General features: G+C 37.7%; 1 protein-coding gene across 2 annotated transcripts in view; it reads left to right on the forward strand.

Annotated features, from left to right (window-relative positions):
• Window positions 1–2,781: 2,781 nt before the first annotated feature.
• The window catches only part of EFR3A (EFR3 homolog A), a 115,482-nt gene continuing 90,456 nt past the window's right edge, over window positions 2,782–27,807 (forward strand). Inside the window, exon 1 of one of the 2 annotated variants that reach the window (XM_063079770.1) lies at window positions 2,782–3,010. In XM_063079770.1, the coding sequence (XP_062935840.1) occupies window positions 3,001–3,010 (10 nt within the window). In that variant the 5' untranslated portion in view covers window positions 2,782–3,000. The remainder of the gene's footprint in view (window positions 3,011–27,807) is intronic. The other variant, XM_063079771.1, reaches the window with a different exon arrangement.

Here is a 27,807-nt window from a genome sequence, read left to right on the forward strand (position 1 = left end):
AGGCTCATCTCCATGTCTGCCACACATAGTGTGCAAGGGCAAGGACTGGGCAGTGTGGGGACTGATGACGATGGCTAAATCCTAGTTCCTATCTCTCCAAATTGGGCTTTAAGAGAGGAGGAGCACAGAGGGGTTGGCCAGGTCAGGGCGTATACAAGAGAGGATGGAAGTGGCCCAGGAGAAGCTAGTGTTCCTACATCAAATACCAAAGAAGGTGGTGGCAGAATCATTGTTCTCAGAAGTGGGGATGGATGGACATAAAGGCAGAACTCTGATCCGGAGGGTTTGATAGAGAAAGGGGGTCTGTATGGTAATAGTGCTACCCAAATCCTATGTGTACAGACTAGGAAAACAAAACACATAGGTAAGATGTGTATAATACAAGCATTACGATACTACTACTCCTGACTTTCAGCTGTCCTTCTTCACAAATTGGCTGCAGTTTTTATTTCCGGCAACAATACAAAACCTAAAGACCAAGAAGATTTTAAAAAAACAAGAAAAAAAAAAACAAAAAACACATTATGAACCAGTCTATCTCTGGGCCTTTAGGATCTTCATTTTGACAAATGTAAGCAGAGATGTCTGCCTTTTAGAATTGTATCTTCCTCTGGCTTCTGGGGCACTATGTCCTCTGGATCTCCTCTCTTACTGTGCCTTTGCTGGCTCCTCACCATCCCTCACAGGGCTGTCTCTGACACCTGGCTTCAGCTTCTGCCCTTGAACCAAAGATTCCCAAGTCTCCCACTCTGAGATCCCTCAGCCTGCCTTCAGCCTGGCATGCACAGCTGCCTTCAGATCTACTCACCTCAAGGTGAACATGTTAAAGAGAAACTCACATCCTCTCTTCACACCCTCTCCCTAAAACAACATTCCTTCCCAACTTGTCTACTGCTCTCCCGCACTGCTGCTTTCCTTGTTCCAACCTTGGAGTGACATAACTAACAGATGCTTCTCTATTGCTCCCAAGTCAGCAGCCAACAAACCCCAGGGATTCTTTTTCTGCAGTAAGATTTGGCTCTTTCCTTTTCCACTGCCACCACCAAGACTAAGCACCTAATACTCTCTTCGGTATTGGTATTGAGGCCTCCCAGTTGGATGCCTACCTCCATGGTTTCTCTACCATGCCATGCACCCTGCATAGCCCTGCTTCTGATAATTTAATGCTACTGTCCCGATAAAGAACATAGAGTGGGCTGGTTGGTTAGCTCAGCTGGTTAGAGCATGGTATTAGGACACCTAGGTCAAAGGTTAAAACCCCTGTGCAGGTCAACTGCCAAAAAAAAAGTGTATATATATATATATATACACATATATAGAATGTTTTCTTAAAGAACAAATTCACTTGAAGCTCCTGTATAAAGTTGCTTATTAACTAGTTCTATTTTATCTGTTTTGTTTTCATACTCTTGAATAAATACACACTTTATAGTTATTGAATTGATATGCTCTAGCCCTCTACTGTGTGCCAGGTAAGGATACATAAATATGAACAGAATATGGTTTTTGCCATTTTTCTGAAAAGTATATAGTCCAATTGTAGAATACAAGCACTTATCACAGTTTAATTAGGATTCAAGTAGAAAAGTGCTACAGTAGAGGCAAATCAAGATACCCCAAAAGTCTTGGGGAGAAAACTGGGAGCAGGAAAGATTTTATAGATGATAAAAAAATGTAAGAGTGCATTGAAAAATAAGTTGGCCAAGTACTTGGTACTTTGGCCTTTACTGTTAGCAAGGAACAGTCTCTTATAACTCCTGTGCACACTCTCCTCTCACCAGCTTCTATGACTCAGTCAAAATTGCCTTACTCCTCCCACCAGCCTCTTTAAGGGCTCCCCAGGACTTTGCTAATTTAGATTCTGCTTTCTTCCAAGTCCACCTCACGACCAATTTTCACCAAAGCTCTTCCTGGCTATCATCTTCATCTTTTTCTCCTTTCAGTACTGCACAGTATCACTTTTAACCAGAATGTTGGCACCACTCTTTAGGACAAAGACTCTCAAATTTAAATGTGTATTTAAGTCATCCGCACATGTGATTCAGTAGATTGAGCTCAGGGCCTAGGAATCTGCTTTTTAACAGGTCCCCAGGTGATTCAGGCACAAAAGGATCCTGGATCACTTTGAGAAAACTGTGTTCGATCTCTGCGGCTTGCTTCTATTTCTCTATAGGGCCTGTCCACAGCCCGCGGTGCCTAGCAAAGTGCATGTGCGTTGCTGAATGCTCTGGCTCCAAGAGACTGCTCGGCGGATGACTCTTAGCTACATCAATTATTCATGATATCCTGAGAGTCAAGAAGAGTGTCTGGGCCAAGTGAACCGAACCGCCCTCTCCAGAGCATGCTAAGTCCTGAGGCGTAAGATCACTCTGACAGCCACCAGAAGAGCAAGAAATTACATTTTCTGTCCTCTCAAAAAATGCGAAGCCATTACCCAAAATGACCTCAGTGCATGTTAAATAAATCATGTTCTCAGCAAATGTAGAATGCACTGCAAGTTAAATAGCTTATACAAGAAAGTCTACAGGTACTCAGTGCACTCAAAGCCATCATCCTTAACGCTCACGCTCATAAAGTGGGGCACCCCAAACAGGGATTAATGAAAACAAATGCCACGCAAATCCCCAGGGTTTGCAAACAGAATGCCGCCAGAACTCCTTGTCTGCGGTTATGCCCTGGCCACCCCCCGCCCCGCAAAGCGGGCTCCTGTGCAGAGCTTGGCTCCCCGGAGGGGGCGGGGCCGAGACGTCGGCGACGTGCTGACGTCACGGGCGTGGGGACGCCCGACGCGGGGCCAGAGCGGGGCTGGCGGCGGCAGCTTTCTCTGGCCTCGTTGCGTGAGCAGCGGGCCCGCTTCGCTCCCTCCGTCCTTCGCCCTTCGCCCTTCTTCGCCTCGTTTGGGCCTTGGCGGTCCCGGAGCCGGCCGTCATGGTGCCGTCGGCGCGCCCTGCGCGACCCCGCTGAGCCTTGGTGCGGCGGCGAGCGCGGTTCGGGGTCACCATGCCTACCCGTGAGTGGCCGGTCAAGGGCCGGGCCGGGCCGGGCGGGGGGCGTTGGGAAGCGGGGGCCCGCTCGGCGCGCACTCGCCGGGTCGTTCGTCCGCGGCGGCTGGGGAAGCCGGGACAGGCTGAGTGGAGCCAGGAAGTGCCCACGAGCGGCAGACTTAGTTTCGTTTCTGCTTAGCCTTACCCGGGGGTGGCGTGAGCCCGTTGTACAGATGGGGAAACTGAGGCCGGAGCGTTTAGGGAACTGCTAGGATTCCCGGCTGGTAGGTGGCAGAACTGGTGGTGACCTAGACCTGGGGAACTTGGAAGTTCAAGCTCTTTTCCCAGCCCGCCCCACAGCTTAGTGGGATTTTATGTAAGTGCTGGAAGTAACTGCTGTCCCATTGTCCTTCTTTTTCCACTTCAGTGACCAGGCATCCCCTCTTGGGACGCACCGGCTCAGATCCCTTACTGCGGTCCCGAAAGTCCCCAGCAACCTTGACTCTCGGTGATACGTCCGGGGTGGATGATGCAGGAGCTCTCTTGGGAACGTTTTAGGCATAGATGCCTCAGTGTGTGCCTGTGAGACCACCTGCTTCAGATTCACCTGGGCAGCTGATTTAAAGTGCCGGTTTGGGGCTCCTTTCTAGCCACGTTAAATATGATTCTGGAACTTGGGCCCTGGAATCTGCTTGTCTAATAAGCGCTCCAGGTGTTGCCAAGGGACCTTAAATAAGCGCTCCAGGTGTTATCAAGGGACCTTAAAGTTTGAAACTCATTGGGTTTTGGAGGCTTTTTGGACGAACACAGTACTACGGTACTCCTAGTGACCCATTTTAAAGTGACCCAGAAGATACATTGTGGTTTTAAACCCAGTGGTCCATATGGATATATGCAAACAAAGGAAGCTCTTGATCTTCGTTTCAGAGGAAGCATGATGGTGGTTGATTTGACATTCTTTTCAGATAGGGCTCTTTCGAGTAAATGTTGCATACTACAGAATCATTAAACACTTGTGAATATGCTATTTCATAGAATTTATAACTCTTTTTAATTGTCCTTACTTTTGTAGACATGGGACACTGAATTTCCTGGTCAGCCTCAAATTCATGTTCCGTCTAGTGGAGGGAAAAGAGGAATTATTTCCTGATACTAGAAAGGATTATGTAATGCTGTGGCAAATGATCAAATAAACTTTTAACTCTTCATACTTTTAACCCATACCACGTGGGGGTAGTGTGGATTTTTTCCTTACACAATACTGTGTGTCCTTAACTCAAGTTTTCCGACTTTGCATCTAGTAAATATGTCAGCAGTTTGTATTTTTGTTTTATTTCTCCAGGCTGGATGAATATCATTTACCATCATCTTCAGTATCATTGTCGTCAGTTTATTATTTCTAAATTCATGTTCACGTTGTTCAGTGAATATTTGAGATTAGCACTGTGCGAATTTTTTACTGTCTGGGAAAGCAAAGAGGAGGAAATAGACACGTACATATTCTTGAAAGTTAAAGCTTCAAATAGAATTTATTGGTAAAATGCCAATGTAAGCACCCTGTGAAATTAAACAATGTTTAGTAATGTTCTAGGGTTATCTAGCGTCCTAGAGTGGATATAAAAAAAACTTGTTTCTTTTAAAATGTTTGATTTTAGTCTGCAAAAGGATGAGCAATGGAGTAGTTTGCATAGTTAAGAATGCAGATTTCACTCCCTGACTGAAGACAAAAGAAATGTTTGTTTTTATCTGTAATTGTTAATATTTGTCATGGTACATTTTCTGAGACTAGATACAAGTGTGCTACCGATTGGGGATACCAGTGTGAAATGAGCAGTGTACGTATTTGCCTTTTCTCCCCCTTTGTGGTCTGAGCCACCAAAATTGCTGGGATAGTGTAGTGGACAGTAGTACTTATTAGAAATTCTGTTTGTAGAATACATTTCTGACATTTTAAGCAGAGACGGCAAATTGTCACTTTCTTCAGCTATGATTTTAGGAAGAAAGTCCTGTTCAAATAAGCTAAGTTTTTTTTGTTTGTTTGTTTGTTTTTGTTTTTTTAAATGGTTGAGGGGCTCATTTACAAGCTTAGCCAGTTAAACTTTAAGGGTTTTAGTTAAACAAATGTAATGCTTTTCTGTAAAATCAGAGTGTTGGAGCTGATGACTTTGGTCTCTCAGACTCTATAATTCCAAAAGCAACCCTTGCTAAGTCATAGAATTATTCTACTGTTGCTGTTTCGTTGCTTATTTGGAATATTGTTACTCAGTCATTGAAACTGGTATTCAGTAGAATTCTTCAAGCATGGTATTCTCCTACTGGCTAAACAATTGTGTATCCCATGAATGTTAGTAGCTCCTTCGTTGGAGTTATTTCAGAGATCTATAGACTCTTTTTGAGAAAGCAACTATCTGGAAGGATACCTGACAGGAAGCTAGCTGCTGGGACACAGGAACAGTTCTGTGGTCCTGTCACTCTCTATTCAGCCTGTAGTTTGAAACAGTCACTAGGCACAGATTTCAAGACTGTGTCACTGAATGATCTTTTCAAATCTGCCAACCTATAATTTGACACATCATTTTTCTAAAGGCCTTTATTTCATTCTCCATTCAAAGGATCATTAAGAAGCATTTTGATTTTAAAGATTTTCAAACTCTGAATAAGAATTTGAGTTGGAAGCAATATTAACACTACTTAATTCAGTCATTTTATTTTGTGTATCAGGAGACCGAAACTCAGCTAGTTTTGGTGGTTTGCTAAGGTCACACATGGAGTAGAACCAGAACTTGAACACAGATCTGGTCCCTATAATCAGTAACCACAGTGAACATAGATGACGTTTATTTTCTCTAGTGCTAACTTGATAATAGTTTAGCTTTTTTTTTTTTCTTCTGTCTTGCGTTACATTAAGACAAATGTAAGGTTGGTCAAAATTTAAATCATTTTGTGAGCTTAGGAGAAAGTTTGACTTTCTTCCATCGTATCACAGGAATCTGTGAGAACAAGGCTGTGAATTCCACTGGTGTTATAAGTAGATGCTTGCTTATATAGGCGTAGACTTAAACTTTTTAACAAACTACTTGTATGAAAGAGATTCCTTAGTTCACAGATAACTTGCCTCAAAACAGGTCCAATAAAATATGCTGTTTTGTTGTGTATGAAAAGTTATGTATTGGCTAGGGGAAACCAAAACTCAGCCATTGTTTACTATTAAACTTTGCTTTCAGAAATTATGGGTGGTTAATGCTTTCTTTTCTCATTTAGATGATGGCATTGATATCTGGGCAAATTTGTTAGGCTGTGGTAATGTGGTCACTCCATTTGTTTTTACTTTTTTTCTTTGATGAGGCTAATTATATTTAACTTATTTTTCAATCCATTCTTATGAAACAAATGCAGAATGAATTGTGAAATAAAGGATGGGTTCTCGTTGAAGTGTTTTCCTTTTAGAAACATGGCATGCAAACTTGATCTGCACATTAATGTCACTGGCTTGTGAGCCTTTTGTGTTCTTCATATTCATTCATTCATTTCTTTTGCTGTCTCCCCCTCCCCCTGCTCCCTCTCCTCTCTGTCTCCCTTCCTCCCCTGCACCACGCCCCCCTTCCCGCCTCCCTGTGTATCTTGCCAGGGTTGTAGCTGAAGAATTTTCATTCTCACAGTGACCTTTGGCTTGATACTGCTTTGGTTGCTGCCCAGATCTCATCTTTCAGTCCCACTCATGGGGCTGCATTAAAGATTATGTACATGGTGGGAGATAAGGCTGGAGAAGTGGAAGGGAGCCAGAATTTGAAGATTTGTTTTTTAAATTTTAATTAATTTGTTTTTTCATTGTACATGTTTATGAGGTACAGTTTGTTGTTTCAATACATGCATATATTGTACAATGATCTAATCAGAATAGTTAGCATATCTATTACCTAAACATTTATTATTTTTTTGTGGTTATAACATTCAAGATCCTCTTTTCTGGTCATCTCGAAATACACAGTACAATATTAACTATCGTCATCCTATGGCACCTGAACTTATTCTTCCTATCTAACTGTAACTTTGTACCAGTCTACCAACCTTTCCCAGGCCCCCCCACCCCCTCCTTTTCCCTTCCTCTGGTAACCACCATTTTGTTTCTCTCTTTTTAATTGATTTTTCTTCATTGACCCAGTATCTATATATATTTATGGAGTACAATACGATATTTGGGTACATTGATATTGCGTGCAATGATCATATCAGGGTGTTTAGTATATAGATCACCTCAAACATTTGTCACTTCTTTCACTTCTTTGTGTTACATTCAACATCATCTTGACTAGCTATTCAGAGATACACCGTACTTTGTTGTTAACCGTAGTCTCCTGTATTACCAGAGAACCCTTGATTTTATCCTTTCTGTCTCTCTAATATTTTGTATTCCCTGACCACCCTCTCCCCATCTGCCTTTTTCCTCATCCCCACCAGTCTCTAGTAACCACTATTCTACTCTCTACTCCTATGAGATCAACTTTTTTTGTTTCCACATATGAGTGAGAGCGTGTGGTATTTCTTTCTCTGTGCCTGGTTTATTTCACTTAACATAATTTTCTTCAGGCTCATTCATGTTACTACAAATGGCAGAATTTCATTCATTTTTATGGCTAAGTAGTATTCTGTTCTGTATACATACCACATTTTCTTTATCCAGTTATCCGTGGAAGGACACTTAGGTTGGTCCCAACTCTTGGCTATTGTGAATAGAGCTGTGATAAACATTGGACTGCAGGTGTCCCTTCATCTTGTTGATTTCCATTCCTTTGGATATATACCCAGTAGTGGGATTGCTGGATCATATGGTAGTTCTATCTGTAGTTGTTTGAGAAATATCTGTACCATTTTCCATAGTGGCTGTACTAATTCATGTTCCCACCAACAATGTATGAGTTCCTTTTTCTCTGCGTCCTTGCCACCATTTGTCATTTTCTTTTTGATAATAGCCATTCTAACTGGGGTGAGATGATATCTCATTGTGGTTTTGATTTGCATTTCTCTGGTAATTAGTGATGTTGAGCATTTTTTCATATGCCTGTTGGACATTTGTATGTCTCCTTTTGAAACATGTCTATTCAGTTCCTTTGCCCATTTTTTAATTGGATTATTATTTTTTTTAATATTGAGTTGTGAGTTCTTTGTATATTCTGGATATTAATCCCTTGTTAGATGCATAGTTTGCAAATATTTTCCCCCATTTTTTTTTGCTCTGTTGATTGTTTCCTTTGCTGTGCAGAAGCTTGAATGGTTTTATATGCCATGCAAAAAAGCAGTTAACTTTATTGAAAGTGTGTTCAAACTGTGGCAATCACAGTTACACTGGCTGGTCTATTTTATAGGCATACTAGCAATTTCCAACTTATTGGTTACTTTATAAAGACTTATAGTTTGCTAGTAGTAATAGGAATTAACTATTGAATACTGATTGTGTGCCAGGCAGAATACTTTGTGCCCAGCAGAATACTTTGTACTTTATGTGAATTATCTTATTTAACACTCTCACTTTGAGGGAGGTTCTATTTTTTTCCTGTTTTAGATATGGAGAAGTTGAGGTTCAGGAAAGTTAAGTAACATGCCTAATGACAGTAAATGGTAGAGGTGGGATGGGAACTAGAATGGTCTGACTTCTAAGTCCTAGTTCTTTTTTCATAATACTCTGCTCTGAGCCAGACAGGAGTTGAATCAGGTCCTATCAGTTTCTTTTAACACTGTCACTTTTGCTTAGCACTGTGCTTGGTTCCATAATAGGTGCTTGGTAAATGTTGAATAAATGAACAATTGAATTTTAACTGGAGTCAGAGAAGTTATTCTTTGGATACCATAACCTGAAATAATTTTTTTATAAAAAGAATTGTTGCTTTGCCTCTCATGGGTTTGTCACCACTTTTCCCTGGGTGATGGAGCTGCCAAAGATTACTAAAAGCCCATCTCTTCTGAGCAGTGAGAAGCCTCAAAAAGGGGTTAATATCCCATAACCCTCAAGAATGAGGCGTTCCTTCCATTTGGGAGATTAACCACGAATTGGGGTTCTCTTCCTGCATTTATTCTCCAGACCTCCAAGTTACAGGAAGAGACATAGTTTTTAACAAGTTTAACAAGAGAAGCTGGTAACAGTCAGTAAAAACAAATCAGATGGCATTCTATTAGGCAATTAAGTGATCCACCAATAAAAGCTTGATCTAGCAAACATTCCTTCTCCCTCCAGCAGCTTCCCAGTAACTTTACAGATCAATCAGTAACTAGTCTGTCTTTGAACCAGCAGCCTTGCTGTGTTACAACTCTTTATCTTACAACAGAGACTCAATGACCTGGGGAAAATTTCCTGTTTTTTATAAGGTCAATATTTGAAACTGCAAAGCTTTGGAAAACCAGGCCCTGTGAAGTACATTAGCTTTATGCATACTTCACAAAGAATCATAAAAATTTGTGATTAGGTTTGTAGCAGGCCTGCCTGTAACATTTTCAAGGTCTGGGATAAGAATACAGATGGAGGCCTGCAAATCATAGTCTAAATCAGGGGTTTTCAATCTTTGCACTATTGACATATTGGACTGGATAATTTTTTGTTTGGGTGGTGGCAGGGATTGTCCTGTACATCGTAGGACTACTACCCACTAGAAGCTAGTAGTAAGTCCCACCCCCCAAGCCTGTTGCATCTCCAGATGTTGCCAAATGTCCCCTGGGGGACAAAATTGTCCCCTGTTGAGAACCACTGATCTAAATATGTAAATGTTATAGATCAAGCTATGCTCACAGCCTGGCCTGCTTTCCCATCCAGGCTCCCTAGCCTGCTCCTCACAGATTGTCTTCTCAACCCAGAGGCCCAAGCAGCCTGCAGACTATCATCTATTTAGATAGAGCTGGGTCTTTCCTGATCCTGGACTGGGATTGATGCTGTTACATTCCTTCAGGGAGCCAGGGTGGACATGTTCCCCTTCCCCATACCTCACCTTTCCATCTCAGGATTTCCAGACAGTTCTAAGCACCTCCCAAAACTATACCATCTGAGCAGCTGGGCAGAAGGGAGGAGGAAGCCTAGATTTCTAGGCAATTCAGTCTGCCTAGATTCCCACTTAGGGTGATTTGGAATGGACAACTTTAAACAAAAACAGCAGCAACCATTTTTATGGTTTTCTAGGACCGTAATTTTCTTGTTTCACAGCTCTGACCCCTGCCTGCAGAGTCCATAAAAGAATAGAAAATCCTTTGTGTTTTGGAGGTAGAGGTCCTTTTTCATGGCTCAAATGAAGATACTAGTTCTTAGGATAAAACCACGTTTTACTTGTTCATGGCTCATGTTACCTGTTTCTATAGTAGTGGGATGGATTGCAGTAGACAAATCTGATTCTGTGTAGGCTATTATATTCTTCCTTTTGCATATTTATTTACTGCTCTCTACCTTTAGATATTAGATAGCATGATTCCAATTTTTATTAAAAGAGGAATCACTACTCAGTTATTTTCGTTGTACTTCGGAATCATAGTTTCTGTATGAACATTAGTTCCATTGCATATTCCATTTTTATATAACAGGAACTATCCTGGAGGAGCCCCTGTATAGGAAGTGAGCACCCTTTTATCCTATAGTGGTAGAAGAAAGATTCTTATTGATATCACTGAAGGAAAGTGGTTCCTGATATTCTTAGAAATGAGAGGGGGGTGCAGAAAATCCAATTATGGCTCCCAACTGCTTCAGGGAGGAAAGGGTGAACCAGAAGACAGGACAAGCTGTTTGTCTACGTTAAGGAGTCTTAAATATTTTTGCTAAATGAACACTGTTGAGAATCTAATGAAAGCCATGATTATTCTCCCCCATAGAAATGCTGATTTTCACAAAGTTTTGCATATAATTTCAAGGGATTCAAAGGCATACTGGGATGGAAAAACAGAAATGGAGTAGATCACCAGAGTGGCAGTTGTTCTCTGACCAAAGCATTGCAACTCAAGTTGTGGAAGAATATCATTTACTAAGTATATCATGTCATTCTGGTACTTCTGTTTTTTATTTTTGTTTATTTTTCTCCTAATTTTTTTTTACATGCTTTTTCTTGTTTTTCTTACTTTCTCTGTTAGCCTAGTGAAATCTTTCAGTTATGTGGATGAATGTTTACTAAGGCTTTTCAAAAGTAGGTAACTATGAAGAGTTCATTTAGGAATTGCAGGATCACCAGACAAGAGAAGGAAAACTGAAATAAAGTAGAATTTTGGAGCTAAAAATGGCATTTAGTTTGATTAGTAAGGGGAAAGTGAAACCGAGATATGTGGTGTGTGGCGTACAGCTGGGTAATGGTATGATATGAGAACCCAGCTCATCTGAATACTGGGTGGGTATACTCACAACTATATATTTCATACTGCCTTCAAGGGAGATAGAAGGCTGTGGGAGAGAACCATTATAAAAATTGAAGAAGGATTCAAAATTAATATCAAATAGAAAAAAATTAATGTTTATAGTAATTATACAAATCTTAAAGCAAAACACTACTTAGAGTACACAACTACAGTTATTTTAAAAGACTGAGTACAATGACTGATAAAGATTTTGGGGGAATGATTCAATTTCATTAATAAAGGAATGATAATTAAAAGCTAGAATCATTTTTGGATTACCAAAAGACTTTTAATAATGACATTGCAAAGGTAGTGAGGTACAGTGGAAAAGGCAGAAGTTTAAATTGGTACAGCATTTTTGGAAAGCAACCTGACAATATATTATCAAGTGCTCAAATAATGCCTATTCCCCCTGACATGTAAGTTCACTTTTGGGAATGTGTTTTTAAGAAATGATTAAAAACAGACTGTACCATGATTTCTGCATCAAGATGTCTGTCACAGTAGTGTTTATAAAATAGTGAAAACCCAGAAAAGTAAATATTCAGTAATGGAGAAGTGGTACAAATTGATTACAGAACATCCTTACGGCAAAATAACATGCAACCATTAAAAAAGATATTTATGAAGGTTGCTGGGATTAAGATTATTTTTATCTTCTTCATATTTTGTGTTCTCCAGATTTTATCATTAGCATTCTGCAATCAGAAAAGAGGTGTTTTTACAACTTTAATGTAATTATTTTCAAAATTTTCAGTTTTTTTCAAAAACCTGAAATGAAATATTAAAACAGTAACCTGAACTAGTTCTTCCTTTAGTCTGTGGAAAAGAACTTTAAGTAACTGATTAAATAGTGTTGAGTGTTTATACTGACTTAGACAATCAGACAGCAAATGCACTGTTTTCCTATCATATACTAGGAAATGTAAAATTCTGTGAATGATTTTATTGGTCAATTATGTTGTTCCTGAATAGGAAGTAAAATAATGGGGCTTTTTTCTTATCACTTGTAATTTTTTTTTTTTTTTTTGAGAGGAAGAAATAATATCTGCCTTTTTAAGTTGTGGTTTCAATTATGAAAACCTGAACAGTGGAGATGAATCATTATGTGGGGTTTCAATTTATTGGGAGTTTGCAGGCTTTTGTTTTTGGCAATGATCATGCATTGTAGAGTGAATACAATTCTAGGGAAGTATGATCACAAAATGAATGTGCGCAATTCCTCCTATGATTAATATATCAAACCTGTCAACGTTCTCTCATGTATATTTGCGGGTTCATTCAGTTCTTTAAATGAGCCAGCTTTCAAGTACATTCTAAAACAAACAGATTAATATTATTTTTCCTTTTTCCATGTAGGATATCATATTCTCCTCCTGCATATTTATTTGTTGCTCTCTAACTTTTGGTTTTATTAAATAGCATGAAGAAAGAATTACTACTCAGTTTTTTTTCATTGTATCTCTGAATCAAGAGTTTGCTGTATTCTAAAATTAGGCATTAAATCTTTTGCTGTATAGTTTTCAAGAGGAGTTCTGTCCTCCTAAATGCCATTATTTTTGTTATTATCCTTAGTCGGAGTGATTCAGCTATACCTTTTTATTACCTGGACTCCAGGGTTTTTCCTCTTCAGTGGTTTTCTGGATATTGCTAAGTGTTCTTCATACCCCTGCTATTTAATTGGCTTTTTTGAACAGCTCTCTTGGCAGTTTTCTACCAAGTTCTCTGTGCTGTGGTCGCAGTTAACTTTAAAAGGATCTCACTCCTGCTGAGCAGGAAAAAATGTAATGTAAAGTGTCTAAGTTTGCCATGGTCAATTCCTGGGACCTCATAAACTTTGCAGAAGTTGCCCCAGGCTAAAAGAATGGCCTGCAAGTTGAAAGGATTGGCCCATTTATGACGTCTGACTTAAATTGATTTATTTTATGAACTCAGTTAAAGGTATTTTTACTAGCTATTTCACCCACTAAATGTAAAAAGATAGTATCTCCTAGGGATATTTATATGCAATAGAATTTATGTAATCGTGCTTTGTAGGTAGAAATGCTTTATGAACATGTTAATAGAATCAGCTTGTTATCAGAACAAGATAGTTGCTTCTTGTATTATCATCCCAGCATTTGTTACAGCTGGTTCCAGAAGGGCATCTGTGGAAGGGAAGGCACTCCAGGAAAGATTCCAGGTCTAAGTTTCTACGGCTTCTCCTGTTCTCTTAGCTGTGCTGGATGATGAATTTCAGAAGTCTACTTTCTTCTTCAGTTCACAGCCCAGATTAGAAACAGACTTAGTGCCATGTCTACTCCATGCCATCTTTTCCCTTGGTTTCATTCTGGTTCTTTGCTTTATTTTCCAAGGATGGGGCACCTTTGAGAAGCTGTCCCAGCTTTGTCTTACCGAACCTGCTTCCTGAAATGAAACAGCTTAGGTCCAAGAGAGTGATGTGAGAAAAATGGGTGTATGCCCCAGGTCTGTTCTATTTATAGTACCATTACAAAAGCTCCTTACCCTGGCACCAACAGCATTGTTGGTTCCTCAAGATTTCATTTCTTTACATTGGAGGGTGATACAAGGGAAGCTTGAGCTGCCTTTGGCGGCAGATTTTCAAGATGTCTTCCATGGAAGTGTAATAGGGACTGTTGTGTGGAAAGGGTATGGAAGAGACTGAGCAGGTGGCCCTCTGTACCCCACCCAGCTGCATCTCGAGTAGCTTTCTTTTCATCGCATTTATATTGCTGGGATTTTGCATTTGATTTCAGTAGGGAAACAATGTTGGCTACTTTTAAAAAGTTTGAATATTATAGTCTTAGTATTAGAATATGCTCTCTGACAAGAACATAAGATGTTTTACAATCAAAAGCTCAGGAACCTGGAGGTAAAAACTGAAGCCATTTAGCTGATGATGTTTTACCTGTTTTGCTGCAGTGATCTCCAGGATTGGAGATTTTATGATCTCTACTTGCAGTCATTTCAGTCATAGGTACTTTCAGTGTACTCTTGGAATTACAAATGTTCTCAAACTTTTCTTGTTTTTCTGTTGAATTTCTCTTAGGCATTCATTCATTTAACTAAGTGCTTATATCTGCAAGGCACTGCTAGGGAGAGAATACAGAGGTGAATAAGAACTTTCTAGCTTCACAAAGTTTATCCCTTTATAGAAGGATGTGTAGACAGCTATAACACATGTCCCATGAGAACGGTGCTGTGGGAGGTCAGGGGAAAGACTGCATCAGTAACTGGAAGAGGAGGGCAAGGGGAAGATGAGTGGAAGACAGCTTCATAAGCCCGAGTGTGTTAAACGATATTACTGAAATAGTGATCATAGGAGAAGTGCTTGTTTGGGGAAAATGTTTGAGGTGAGTCATGCAGGTAGAAATAACCAGCAGGCAGTTGAAGTGAGACATTAATGCCGGGGAAGGTGAAGACTGTAAGGCTGTGTGTGTATATGTGTGTATATATAGACAGATTTGGTAATTTTGTCTTTTATTCAGCACACATTTATTCAATACTTTGTGTTATTTATTGTGCTTGACACTGAGGACAGAGTGGAATCCCCGTGCTGTACATATATATCACGGACATCGTCTTTGCTGTCATAAAACTTAGTCTGAAGGAGAAGAAAGGTACAGGGTACTGACCAGACCAGGAGCTTAGTGAGGGCCTATAGCTGTTTCCTTTACTGCTGTATACATAGCTTTTGGTACGGTGATTGGCCCATGGTACTCATTCAGTGTATATTTGCAGAGTGAATTAAAAAAAATATAGTGGATGTTATAAATAGAGAAACACAGGTTGCTGTGGAAACATGTAAATGAGGTTGGAGGGAGAGCAATTCGAGGTTATTAAACTACAGTAGTCTTAGTGGTGGCTGTGGACTTGGATGGTGGTAGGGGGATAGATTGCAGTGGAAAGATCTGAACACTATTGAGGAAGTATAATTGATAGGATTAATTGGACGAAAGAGTTGAGAGAGAAGGAGGAGTCAGGATTCCCTCTCAGGTTTCTGGCTTTATCATTTGGGAGAATTGTTCTGGTTTGATACAGGGACTTTTTGGATGAGGAGCAGTTTGGGGAAATTGAGATGGAAGATGAGTCTATTTTAGGATTTGATGAGTACGTGGTGCCTTAGGGGCATTCAGGGTACATTTGTAGGAATGACAGTGGATAAAATTGCCAAAGGATAGGTTGTAAAGAGAGTAAAGAGGCTGAAGGCAGATCCTGGAGGAATATGTTCATTTAAGGATAGAATGATGCAGAGGAACCAAAGAGGGAGCAAGTGGGACATTTTTAAAACAAATATCATTGCAGCAAATGTTTGCATAAGAACTGTGCAAGACTCAAATGACAGTCCACTTATTTATGGTAGCGTTTGAATATAACAATACAGCAAGAAAAAAAACAACTGGACAGTCTCACAGTTTGATCTGATGTTACAACAATAAAGATAACTCATGAAGTTTTAGTTAAAGAATTGTTGGAAAGTTTTAGGGCTTAAAGATAATCATTGTGTCTTAGTAATGGTGTGTACTGTCATATACTTAATGTCCTTAATTGTCTTGTCATTACTTCCTAGCTGGGGGAAGAGATTGTCAAATTATAATTGGGTGACAGGATGTAAACTGCTAATTTTGCAGTTTGCAAGTAGAAATTATGGCAGCTCCACATATGTAATCTAAAATAAATCATATAGAGCTAAACTATTAATAATTTATCATCCCGTTGCTCTCTTGTTTGAATCTCATTGTAATATGTATTTGTAAAGAACTGAATGATTTGCTGCCAGCAGATACAGTGCTATGTAAAGTTGCTGAGAAACTGCTTTTATTTCAAAGAACTGAGGGGCATTTAGAGACTTGAGCTGTTACCTGAGAGCATCGTTTAGCTGTTTGAGTTTTCAGTAAGATTTCCTTCCCTTACACAGCTAATACTGTTCTCTTTTCCTTGCCTGTCCATTCATCTCTGCACATTTACTTGGCATAACACAGTAAACAGGCTCTCTTCTTTTTTCAGCAACACAGAAATATTCCTGCATTTTGTTGAACCTGCCCCAATAGAGTACAGCAATGTGCTGATTAAGGGCTGAAAAATTTTGTACAGTGGTTCAGAGAACATTAGGGAGGATTGCATATAATTAAGTGTGGTTTGGCTGCTGTGCTTTTGCCAAAATGGCAGTTGATTCAACCATTCTTAATATTTTTTATCTAAAATTGCAGTGTAATTCAACCTTGTTAAATACTGAGTATTTGCATAGAGGTGAGATTATTTTCTGTTGATTCTTTTAATTTTCAAGCATAAACTAAGTTTCTTTTTACAGTGGCAGTGTTAAAGTGAATACTACAAATGTACATATTTCCAGGTCCTTTCTTTGTATGCCACAGAAAATAGGTTGGTTCGTTTTCACGCATCAGTAGAAATAACTCTTAACCTTTGAATTTGAGGTAATTTAGTAATACATTAAAATCTTATGGAAGCATCAGATTTTGGCTTTTGATTCATTTAAAAATATTTATCAGAAAAGATTCAATTGCCTTCTTAGAGTTTTGGTTAACATAAAAATCAATACTTTTTGTATACTGTGACCACAGTGTGTTTGTGATAAATTAAAAGAATATGTGAAAATTTAAAGAAGTATTAGGTTTTTGACTTCGTCTTGCTAAAAATCTCGTGTATGTAGTGAATACAAAACGTTGGGAGTTTCTATGTTTTAGTTGGAAGTTTGGAGAGAGTATATCAAGCATTGAATCTTGAAGGTTTAAATTAGTAATTAATTTTTAAGTTAAACTTTTTACTTAGCTAGGCCTGCTCAGCAAATCCTGTGTTATATTTTGCTATCTTCAAACTTTGGATAGAGAAATTTCTTAAAACATATATATATATATATAATATATCTTAGATATATATAATTAGAGTGCTACCTATTTTTTTAGTTACTGTTTAATCAGAAAATTTAAATTTCAATTCAATTGAAAATCTCTAACATATGGCTTAGATGCTGTGGGTGTTGTGGAATCTATAAGAAGAATCAATGCTGTTGGTATATTAAATGTATTTCTTTTAAAAATAACTTTGGAAGCTACAAACACTCCTACAGATTTAACACTTTTGTTACTCTATGACTAATAGGAAATAAAAATTTGTTAAAATTTAAGTAGTTGGGGACTTTTAAAACTGTTTTGAATTTTGCCTGAAATAACTCATGTACTACCTATGAAATATTCAGAGGACTTTTAATTAAAAATAACCCAAACCAGCCTTGATAGCTGAGAAAGATCCTCAGTCATTCCCTGTGAGAGATTCTTTATGCTCATAATTGCGACAAATTAATATCTTTTGATTTAAGGGTTTATATTCTTAAACTATAGTGCCTTGGTTTATTTAAGGAGACATTGTATTTGTCAGTGCTTTTTTTTTTTTTTTTTTTTAAAGAGCTTAGCTTAGCAAAAAAATTGCCAAAAACCCTATCCTTATCTTTTTTTTCATGTCCAGGTGTTCATTGTGGACAGTAGGGTAGCACAGTGGGGTTTTAAACTGTGATGTTAGTATTACAAGTACATATTAAGGTCATAATAAGTATACAGGAAGAAAGAATTGGTTTTTTAAAAAAAGCTTTATTGAGACGTAATTTTCATTCCATAAAATTTACCTGTTTTGAGTATATCAATAGACTTGAGTTTTACGTTAAACATACTAGGGATTACCTTAGCAGTTATTGCAAATGTGAATTCTCGGATGCCCCACTTTTCCTACCCCCAGTTTTGGTTCATTAGTACTCACACTTCAATAAATATCAGAAGACTTGCTAAAATTAAAGATTCTGAATTCCCAGTTTTAACCTCTTTTACCATCTTTTTAACCTCTTAATTGTAAAGAAGATATTTTTATCCCTGAATTTTAAAATTTGCATAGTATATTTTAAAATTTAAAAATCTGAAAGCATCCAGTATCAGATTCCTCTAATTATAAACGTTTCAGTTTGTGGAGGGAAGAATTAAATGGACTTTTCCTCTGCATGCTCAGGTTACAAAAAAGCAAAGAATTCCCACCTTATCTTTACAAGGTAAAAATGGGCTGTAGATTCAGAACTGGAGCTTGCTTAAGGATGGATTTGCTGCTAGAATTTTGTGAAAGATTATGTAGAAATACTTCCATTTTTTTCCTTGTTAGTTTTGGGACACTCGTGCCAGAGTGTTGTAAGCTGAAACTCACAGTGCTTCGTGTTCTGTGGGTAGGAAAACTTTATGACATCCTAGACAGCAGTGGCTATTTGGCTGTGAGTTTGTAAAGAAATGGAGTTCTTTCTCCCTTTCCCAAGAGGGGCATGTAGCAAGGATGGTTGAATGCTCCCTGCAGCTCTTGTTGTCTGATATGTTGAGAGCTTACAGTAACTTCTTGTAGAGGCATTCTACCAGAATCACAAAGGCTTCTCATTATTTTTTTCATACATGTTGTATTTTTAGGGACATTTTAGAGTTCAGAGTAACCTATAATAGGAAAAGAAGATAATTTCTAGAAGTGGTAGGTTTTGTAATATGACAGATTCTCAGGCTGGGTGTCACTTCTCCATTTTCTACCATCTGACTTGATTCTTGTACCTCCTGGGAGCTATGGTAATAATTTTATAATTCTTTGGAAGCTACAAAATATTTCGACTATGTTGCTTTAGTCTGTAAATTAGACAGATTATTATTATTTTTTTTTTAAAGAGTGATCTCAAGGAAGGCAGTATAGTATATAAAGTTTTAAGAGCACGCTCTTAGCTGGATCTAGCACTTCGAGTTGTGTAACTTTAGACAAATTACATTTACCTTTCTGATTCCCTGTTCGTAAAATGTAAATGTCAATACCTATCTTACAAGCTCATTCTAAGGATTAAGTAAGATAAAATGTAGAATATAGTGGACACTCTAACATTTGTTGACTGCTTTCTGAAAGAATCAGACTGGCAGATGAGGGATCGATAAGAGCAGAGAATTCCAGAAGTCCAAATCGGTAGTTTATGTGTCTAGAAACTTATCCATATCTTCCAGATTTTCATATTTGTTGTCATACCGTGTATAATAGCCTCTAATGATTCTTTATATTTCTGTGGTATCAGTTGTAATGTCTCCCTTTTCATTTCTGATTTTTGTTATTCGGGTCTTCTCTCTTCTTTTTTTTTTTTTGTTAACCTAGCTAATGGCATAACTTATTTATCTTCTCAGAAAACCAACTTTTAGTTTTGTTGATCTTTTCTATTGTTTTTTGGGTCTCTATTTCATTTAGTTCTACTCTGATCTTAATTATTTCTTTCTGTCTACTACCTTTAGGTTTGTATTGTTGTTGTTTTTCAAGTTCCTTGAGGCATAGTATTAGGTCATTTATTTGAAGGCTTTCCATTCTTTTGATATAAGCATTTACTGCAATAAATTTCCCTCTTAGTACTGCTTTTGCAGTATCCCACAAGTTTTGGTATGATGTATCTTTATTTTCATTAGTTTCTAGAAATGTTTTGATTTCCTGTTTAATTTCTTCTTGGACCTATAGGTCATTCAGGAGGCTATTATTTATTTTCCATGTATTTGTATATCTTCCAGTGATTTGCTTATTGTTTATCTCCAGTTTTAGTCCATTGTGGTCTGAAAAGATTGTTGGAATGATTTCAGTTTTTTAAAAATTTGCTGGGACTTGATTTGTGACCTAATATGTGGTCTATCCTGATGAATATACCATGAGCTGATGAGAAGAAAGTGTATTCTTTAGCTGTTAGGTGAAATGTTCTGTATATATCTGCCAAGTCCAGTTGGTCTAGAGTGTAGATTAAACTCTGTGTCTCTTTTGTTGACTTGTTGCCTGGAAGTCCTGTCCCATACAGAGAGAGGGGTGTTCAGATCACCCATTATTAATGTATTACGACCTATCTCCTTCTTTAGGTCTAAGAGTGTTTGATTGATATATCTGGGTGCTCTGGTATTGGGTGCATACATGTTTATGATTGTTATGTCCTCTAGCTGGATAGTTCCCTTTATCATTATATAATGGCCTTCTTTGTCTTTTTTAATGTTTTTTGGTTTAAAGTCTATTTTGTCCAATATAAGAATAGCTACTCCTGCTCATTTTTGGTTTCCATTTGCATGGTATATCTTTTTCCATCCCTTCACTTTTAGTCTATGAGTGTCTTTACAGGTGAGTTGGGTCTCTTGAAGACAGCATATACTTGGTTCTATCTTTTTAATCCAGTCAGTTAGTCTCTGTCTTTTGAATGAGGAGTTTAGTCCATTCACATTTAGAGTAGTTATTGAGAAGTGTTGTTTAATTCCTGTCATTTAATTGCTATTTAGGTGGTTTAAACATCTTTTGATCATTATTTCCCCTTTTATATCTCTTCTTCAATGTGAGTTGGGGATTTAAGGCAGAATGGTTTAGCTTCTTTCTCTTTCTTACCATCATTTTTGTTTTAACTATAGGTTTTGCTCTTTCTTGTGTATTCTTGTTGATGGTCACTATTATTCAGAATCCAGATGAATGACTCCTGTGAGAATTTCTTGCAGGGCTGTTCGTGTGGTAGTGAACTCCCACAACTTTTGTTTGTCTGGAAATACACTATTTCTCCCTCATTTCTGAAGGAGAGCTTTGCTGGATAAAGAATTCTTGGCTGGCAGTTTTTTTCTTTTAGTATTTTGAATGTATCGTTCCCCTTTCTTCTGACCTGTAGGGTTTTGGTTGAGAAGTCTGCTGTTAGTTTGATAGGGGTTCCCCTATAAGTGACCTGACGCTTTTCTCTTGCTGCTTATAGAATCCTCTCTTTGTCTTTGAGCTTTGCGAATTTAACTATAATTCTCCTTGGGGAGGATCTTTTTGGGTTGAATCTGTTTGGGGACCTTTGACCTTCCTGGATCTGAAGGTCTGTATCTCGCCCTACACCTGGGAAGTTTTCTGTTACTGTTTCCTTGAGTAGGTTTTTGATACCTTTTCCCTTCTCCTGCCCTTCAGGAATACTCACAATTCAGATGTTAGAGTGCTTGCTATCTCCTTAGGTTTTCCTCATTATTTTTAATTCTTTTTTCCTTTTTTTTTGTCTGCCTGAGTTATTTCAAAAAGACCATCTTCAAGCCCTGAAATTCTTTCTTCTGCCTACTCTACCCTGCTGCTCCAGCTCTCAGTTGTGTTTTATTTCATTGTGTGAGTCTTTCATTTCTAGAAGTTCTGCTACACTCTTTTTTATGGTGTTAATCTCTTTGTAGATTTTCTCCTTCATATTCTGGATGTTTTTTCTTGTTTCATTGTGTTTTCTATTTGAGTCTTCCTTTATTTCTTCAAGTTTTCTTAAGATCATTGCTTGAAATTCTTTTTCAGACATTTCAAGGATTCCCTGTTCCATGGAGTCTGACTTTGGGGCATTACTGTATCCTTTCGGTGGTGTCATTTCTTCTTTATTGTTTGTAATTCTAGTGTTTTTTTGCTGATGCTTGGTCATTTGGTAGGGGGTTTGCTTCTTCTGTTACACTGAGGTTGGCTGTGGAGTGGCCTTGGTTGCTACTGTGGGGAGTGAACTGTCTTACTTGACAGTAGGTGTGATGGTTATGTTAAACCTACTTGGTTCCTGTTTGAGACTTGTTGGTTGTAGAATGAGCCCCTAACGTGTGGAGTTCTGCTCAGCCAAACTTGGTGGGTCGGATCTGTAGGCTGGTGCTCCCCCCTGGGTCTGCGGCGGGATGGGGGGCCACGTGAAGCCACGTGGTTCTGCTGGCTGGCTGGCACTGGCGGGCTCACCTGTGTGGTGCCGGTTTGGGGTGATGCGGCGGAGCCTGGAGCTCCCCCCTGCCTGCGTCCAAGGTGGCGGAGTGGGGGGGGGGGCACGTGGAGCCATGCGGTTCTGCTGGCTGGCTGGTGCCAGTGGGCTCACCTCCTTGCCCACTGCTCTTTCCCACTTTGTCTAATTGTCAACCCCATTGCCTTGGTTTTCCAGGTGCATAATTATGCTTCAGTTTTGACTCTTTGTCCTTTGGTTTCAGTAGTTTGTTGGAAATCTTTTTTTAAGTTCTTTCTGTTTCTTGCTTTGTTTAACAACTTATGGTTATAAGTTGTGTTTGAAATTGTGAAGCTTTCTATTTTATAGCTTACAATAGATTTTACCTCCAGAAGCTTTTTGTAATTGAAATGCATATTATCCCATTACTGACTGCGTATTATGTGTACCACTTTTTATTATGACAAGGATATTGTACACAGAGAATGGTATGTGCTAATTTGGAGTGAAAAAGTTTGGGGCTTGATATGAGAGGTGTGGGTATTTTACCAGTAATACTGTGAAAAATGTTTTGTTTTATTGGAAAGTAAGAAAAGGTAGAGAAAAGGTAGAGATTGTTCCCAGGTTCACCTCTAAGACCAGCCTATCAATAAAGCATAAATACATTGGGGAGATCTTTATTTTGGCAAAGTATAACTGACTCAACTTTTTGAAGTGTGTGTGTAAAGCTAAAATAAGCTATTGAGCATGTATACTTTTTAAAATGGTTTGTGTTTAGTAGGTATGCTCTGAATGAACTATGTTATAAATTGTCTACTTGTGGATACTATATTATTTTTTTCTATTATATTCTCAATATATTTGTGACATATAATAAAATGTTTTGTACTTATATTCCTTCTAACGTGTTCGTTTTGCCTTATATAAACTTTCAAGCCTTTTCAAAGGCATCTGGGAAAATGTCAGGGCTTTTGGTTTTTGGTTTTACTTTGACAAATTGGAAATGCCACATTCAGATGATTTCTCAGGGAGAATAAAAGGCTGTTATTGTGAGTCTAGATTTGAACTTTTAACATTCATTTGCTTTTAATATAAAGTGTTTTGTTTACCAAGAACTTCAGTAGGCCTTCTTCTCACCTGCATAGCTGATTAATTCAGAAGAAAGGTATCAAAACAGAATGAAAAAAATGGAAACCAACTTAGCTAACTGAGTCATGGCCCCCTACTAAACCTTCTGCTTATGTAAAATCTGAATGGGGATGTTCTCAGGAATAAGTTATTTGTTTCCTGTGGCAGAAGAGAAGAACTAATTTTAAAATTTTTTAATAAAGTCCTCTCCCACTCCCCCAAAGCATAAAACAGAACAGTAAATTTATACAACAGTGGTGGTTCAGGCTAATGCTGGTATTCACCATGGCTAGACAATTTTTTTTTTTTTTTCAGTTTTATAATAAATGCAAAAGGTCAGTAATCACACTTTCAAAATTAAAGCCAGATCAGTCAGTGAATAAAACAGTTAAAATCTGTTATGGCATTATATATGATTATTAGCTTTTTTTGTGTGTTATATAATTGGTTACATGTATGTAAGACTGAAAGGAAGGATTATTTTAACTCCATGTTTTAAAAATTGTGAACCATACAGTTAGTTAAAATATTAGTACTTATGGCTGTTTCAGAGTCTTGGTTTGTTGACCACAGATGCAATGTAATCACAAAGTTTACTAACTTCATTAATCACAGACTTTCATAATATATTATGTTGACTTTAAAAGGCCATTTGTATCTTCCATAATTTCAAGTTCATCTCTGTTTAACTTCCTTGTAAAATATATATGATGTACTTTGTGGTTAAGGTCAACAGACTGCAATATTGCTTTTTGTGTGTGTAAAGTAGCACATTTTAAGCACAAGAACCACATCAGCAATGATGAAATTTAAGAAAGAAAAAATGTGTTTGTACCTTATTTTATGTGATCATGAAATCAAACCCTTAAAGCTTTATTGTGGCACAGTAATGCACAATGAAGTATAATGTCATACATGTGGTGCCAAATACTAAAAATTACATTTTAAAATATATATCTATTGACTACTTAAGAAACACAATTACAAGCTTTTATGATAATCTATTTAAACTTTTTATGTATTTAAGTGTGGGAGTCAAATGCTCTCAGTTTTGTCTATTTTGACTGTAACTGATTAAAGATAAAAAAAAAGATTGCTTAAGTGTAGTACGTCAAAGAGGATTCCACACTTCCAAGGTTGCATTTATCTTTTATAGAAAGGATAGATGTGCCTAACTGTAGACATATCAGGATCCTTACCCTTTCAACATCTTTCACCCTCTGAGTCTTTCAAAAATGAGTTAGCCACAGCCTTGCCCTTGAGGGACTTATAGACCTCTGAGAAAAATAGATTGATAGGTTATTTAACCAGGTGGTGGTGATTGTGGTGGCAGAGAAGAGTGGTGCCTGCTCAGCTTTAGGTGGTAATCAAAGACAACTTCCTTGAGGAGTAATGCTGGCAGGTAAGTTAGCTGAAGGAAGGAACAGCATGAACAGAAGCCTGCCCTATTCTTCATATACTTAATTTGCAAATGCCTTTTTATAATGTGACATTCAGAACATTTTCTCTTTGCTCTATATCCAAGCTGTTGAGTAGTTAAGCAAAAGGGCTAAGTTTGGAGCTTTGTGGCAATGTCTAGAAATCTTCCTCTAGGTTATTGTTTCTCAAACTTGAGAACTTTGACCCTGACAGTGTTCTCTCACGCTGGATCAAAAAGTACTACGTGAAAAGTTAAATACTGTTATTTTAGGTGATTACTTGGTGCCAATATGGTTTTAGACAAAGAGGTAAGCGTGGGCACCAAAATCAATATGACATTACTTGTTTATAAGATGATCATACATATACTCATATACAAAAGGAAAAGGTTTTTAGCAAGACATTTTCTAAGGAACCAGAATGGATTTACCAAGAAGTCATGAACCATTGCTTAATTTGTGCTATAATTTTGTTAAGGGTTGGTGTAATTTTATTGATTTGCACTTTCCAGACTCACCTTTGATCTCCTCACTTATTGGAAATTGAATTATCACATGTTCATTTATTATTTCAGAAAAAAAGCAAAAAAGTGAACATACAAAAAGATAAGAATAGCCCTGCCCTTCTGAAACTACATAGAAACAGGTTAAACAGATTCAGGTGTGGTATTACAAAACTATGAAAGCCTTGTAAATCCAATCTTTTATTTATTTTTTTTATTTTTTTTTTAATTATCAAATGCTTTTTATTTTTTTTTATTTATTTTTTAAAAAATTTTATTTTGTCGATATACATTATAGCTGATTATTGCTCCCCATCACCAAAACCTCCCTCCCTTTTCCCTCCCCCCTCCCCCCCAACAATGTCCTTTCTGTTTGCTTGTCGTATCAACTTCAAATAATTGTGGTTGTTATATCTTCTCCCCCCCCCCCCCCCCCCGGTTTGTGTGTGTGTGTGTGTGTGTGAATTTATATATTAATTTTTAGCTCCCTCCAATAAGTGAGAACATGTGGTATTTCTCTTTCTGTGCCTGACTTGTTTCACTTAATATAATTCTCTCGAGGTCCATCCATGTTGTTGCAAATGGCAGTATTTCATTCGTTTTTATAGCTGAGTAGTATTCCATCGTGTAGATGTACCACATTTTCCGTATCCACTCATCTGATGATGGGCATTTGGTCTGGTTCCAACTCTTGGCTATTGTAAAGAGTGCTGCGATGAACATTGGGGAACAGGTATACCTTCGACTTGATGATTTCCATTCCTCTGGGTATATTCCCAACAGTGGGATGGCTGGGTCGTATGGTAGATCTATTTGCAATTGTTTAAGGAACCTCCATACCATTTTCCATAGAGGCTGCACCATTTTGCAGTCCCACCAACAATGTATGAGAGTTCCTTTTTCTCCGCAGCCTCGCCAGCATTTATCGTTCATAGTCTTTTGGATTTTAGCCATCCTAACTGGGGTTAGATGGTATCTCAATGTGGTTTTGATTTGCATTTCCCGGATGCTGAGTGATGTTGAGCATTTTTTCATATGTCTGTTGGCCATTTGTATATCTTCCTTAGAGAAATGCCTACTTAGCTCTTTTGCCCATTTTTTAATTGGGTTGCTTGTTTTCTTCTTGTAAAGTTGTTTGAGTTCCTTATATATTCTGGATATTAATCCTTTGTCAGATGTATATTTTGCAAATATTTTCTCCCACTCTGTTGGTTGTCTTTTAACTCTGTGAATTGTTTCTTTTGCTGTGCAGAAGCTTTTTAGTTTGATATAATCCCATTTGTTTATTTTTCCTTTGGTTGCCCGTGCTTTTGGGGTCGTATTCATGAAGTCTGTGCCCAGTCCTATTTCCTGAAGTGTTTCTCCTATGTTTTCTTTAAGAAGTTTTATTGTCTCAGGGTGTATGTTTAAATCCTTAATCCATTTTGAGTTGATTTTAGTATACGGTGAGAGGTATGGATCTAGTTTCATTCTCCTGCATATGGATAGCCAGTTATCCCAGCACCACTTGCTGAAGAGGAAGTCCCTTCCCCAGTGAATAGGCTTGGTGCCTTTGTCAAAGATCAGATGGCAGTAAGTGTGTGGGTTGATTTCTGGATTCTCTATTCTATTCCATTGGTCAGTGTGTCTGTTTTTATGCCAGTACCATACTGTTTTGGTTATTATAGCTTTGTAGTATAGCTTAAAGTCAGGTAGTGTTATGCCTCCAGCTTTATTTTTTTAGAACAAACACCTTGTTCATCATGATTTCCCCAACTACTGACAGTAATTCTGCAACCATGCTCTTAAAATTATCTATTGATAATGAAAAATAAAATCTGACAACTAGAATTTTTTGAATTTTATCTTTCTAGTTTGAGAACTTTTGAAAGAAACATATCCTATATTTCTGGCTTCTTGCATGTAGTCGATACCCCATAAACCTATTTGGATTGATTGGCTGTTCATGAAATAGTTTGAATGTTCCTTGAATGTCTTTCTTGGAAGAACTCCTCAAGGGTGGAACTTCTGTTACTATATCTATTATTAGAGTATGACCAGTGCCCAGTTCTTAATACTGTTAGAAGAAATCTCTGTCTTTATTATATGTTCAACGTCAAGTGTCAGATGAAGGGTGGGGTTTCTGCAGACATTGAAGACATTTTTTTTTCTTCAGATATTTACTTTAATGGAACTTTTTTGCTGTTGTCTCATTCTAGTCAATTATTTTATCCTTCAACATTTACTTGGAATTACAAAATATAATCTTAAATTCCATATTTTAGATAGAAAAATTTTAGTGAAAACTGATTAAAATAATAGTAAAGTATATCAGTAGATTCTTAAAAGGGACATTTCATGTTATACATTCTTTTTTAAAGAAGTTACAATCTTATGGCTTTTTTAAAAAAGAATGTGATCAGTCTCTTTTTCTACATCAGATGTACAGTCTATAGAACAATGATTTTCATTCTTGGTATTCTGAAACTGCCATATTTTGATTTATTTTTTGTCAAAATGTTTAAGTTTTGTCAAACCAAAAATCTTGATATTTTAAATTATATATTAAATCATGTGTCATGTTTACTTGGTGTGTTTGAAATGCTCTTAATTTCTTTTTCTGCTGTTTCCCCATTCGTGGAGCATTTTTTAAAGTCCCTGTATCTTTTATATGTGTAATTGGTATTTTGTAGGAAGTACAGGATTAGAAAAATTCT

Source organism: Cynocephalus volans, chromosome 15, assembly GCF_027409185.1.
Source record: "Cynocephalus volans isolate mCynVol1 chromosome 15, mCynVol1.pri, whole genome shotgun sequence".
NCBI lineage: Eukaryota > Metazoa > Chordata > Mammalia > Dermoptera > Cynocephalidae > Cynocephalus > Cynocephalus volans.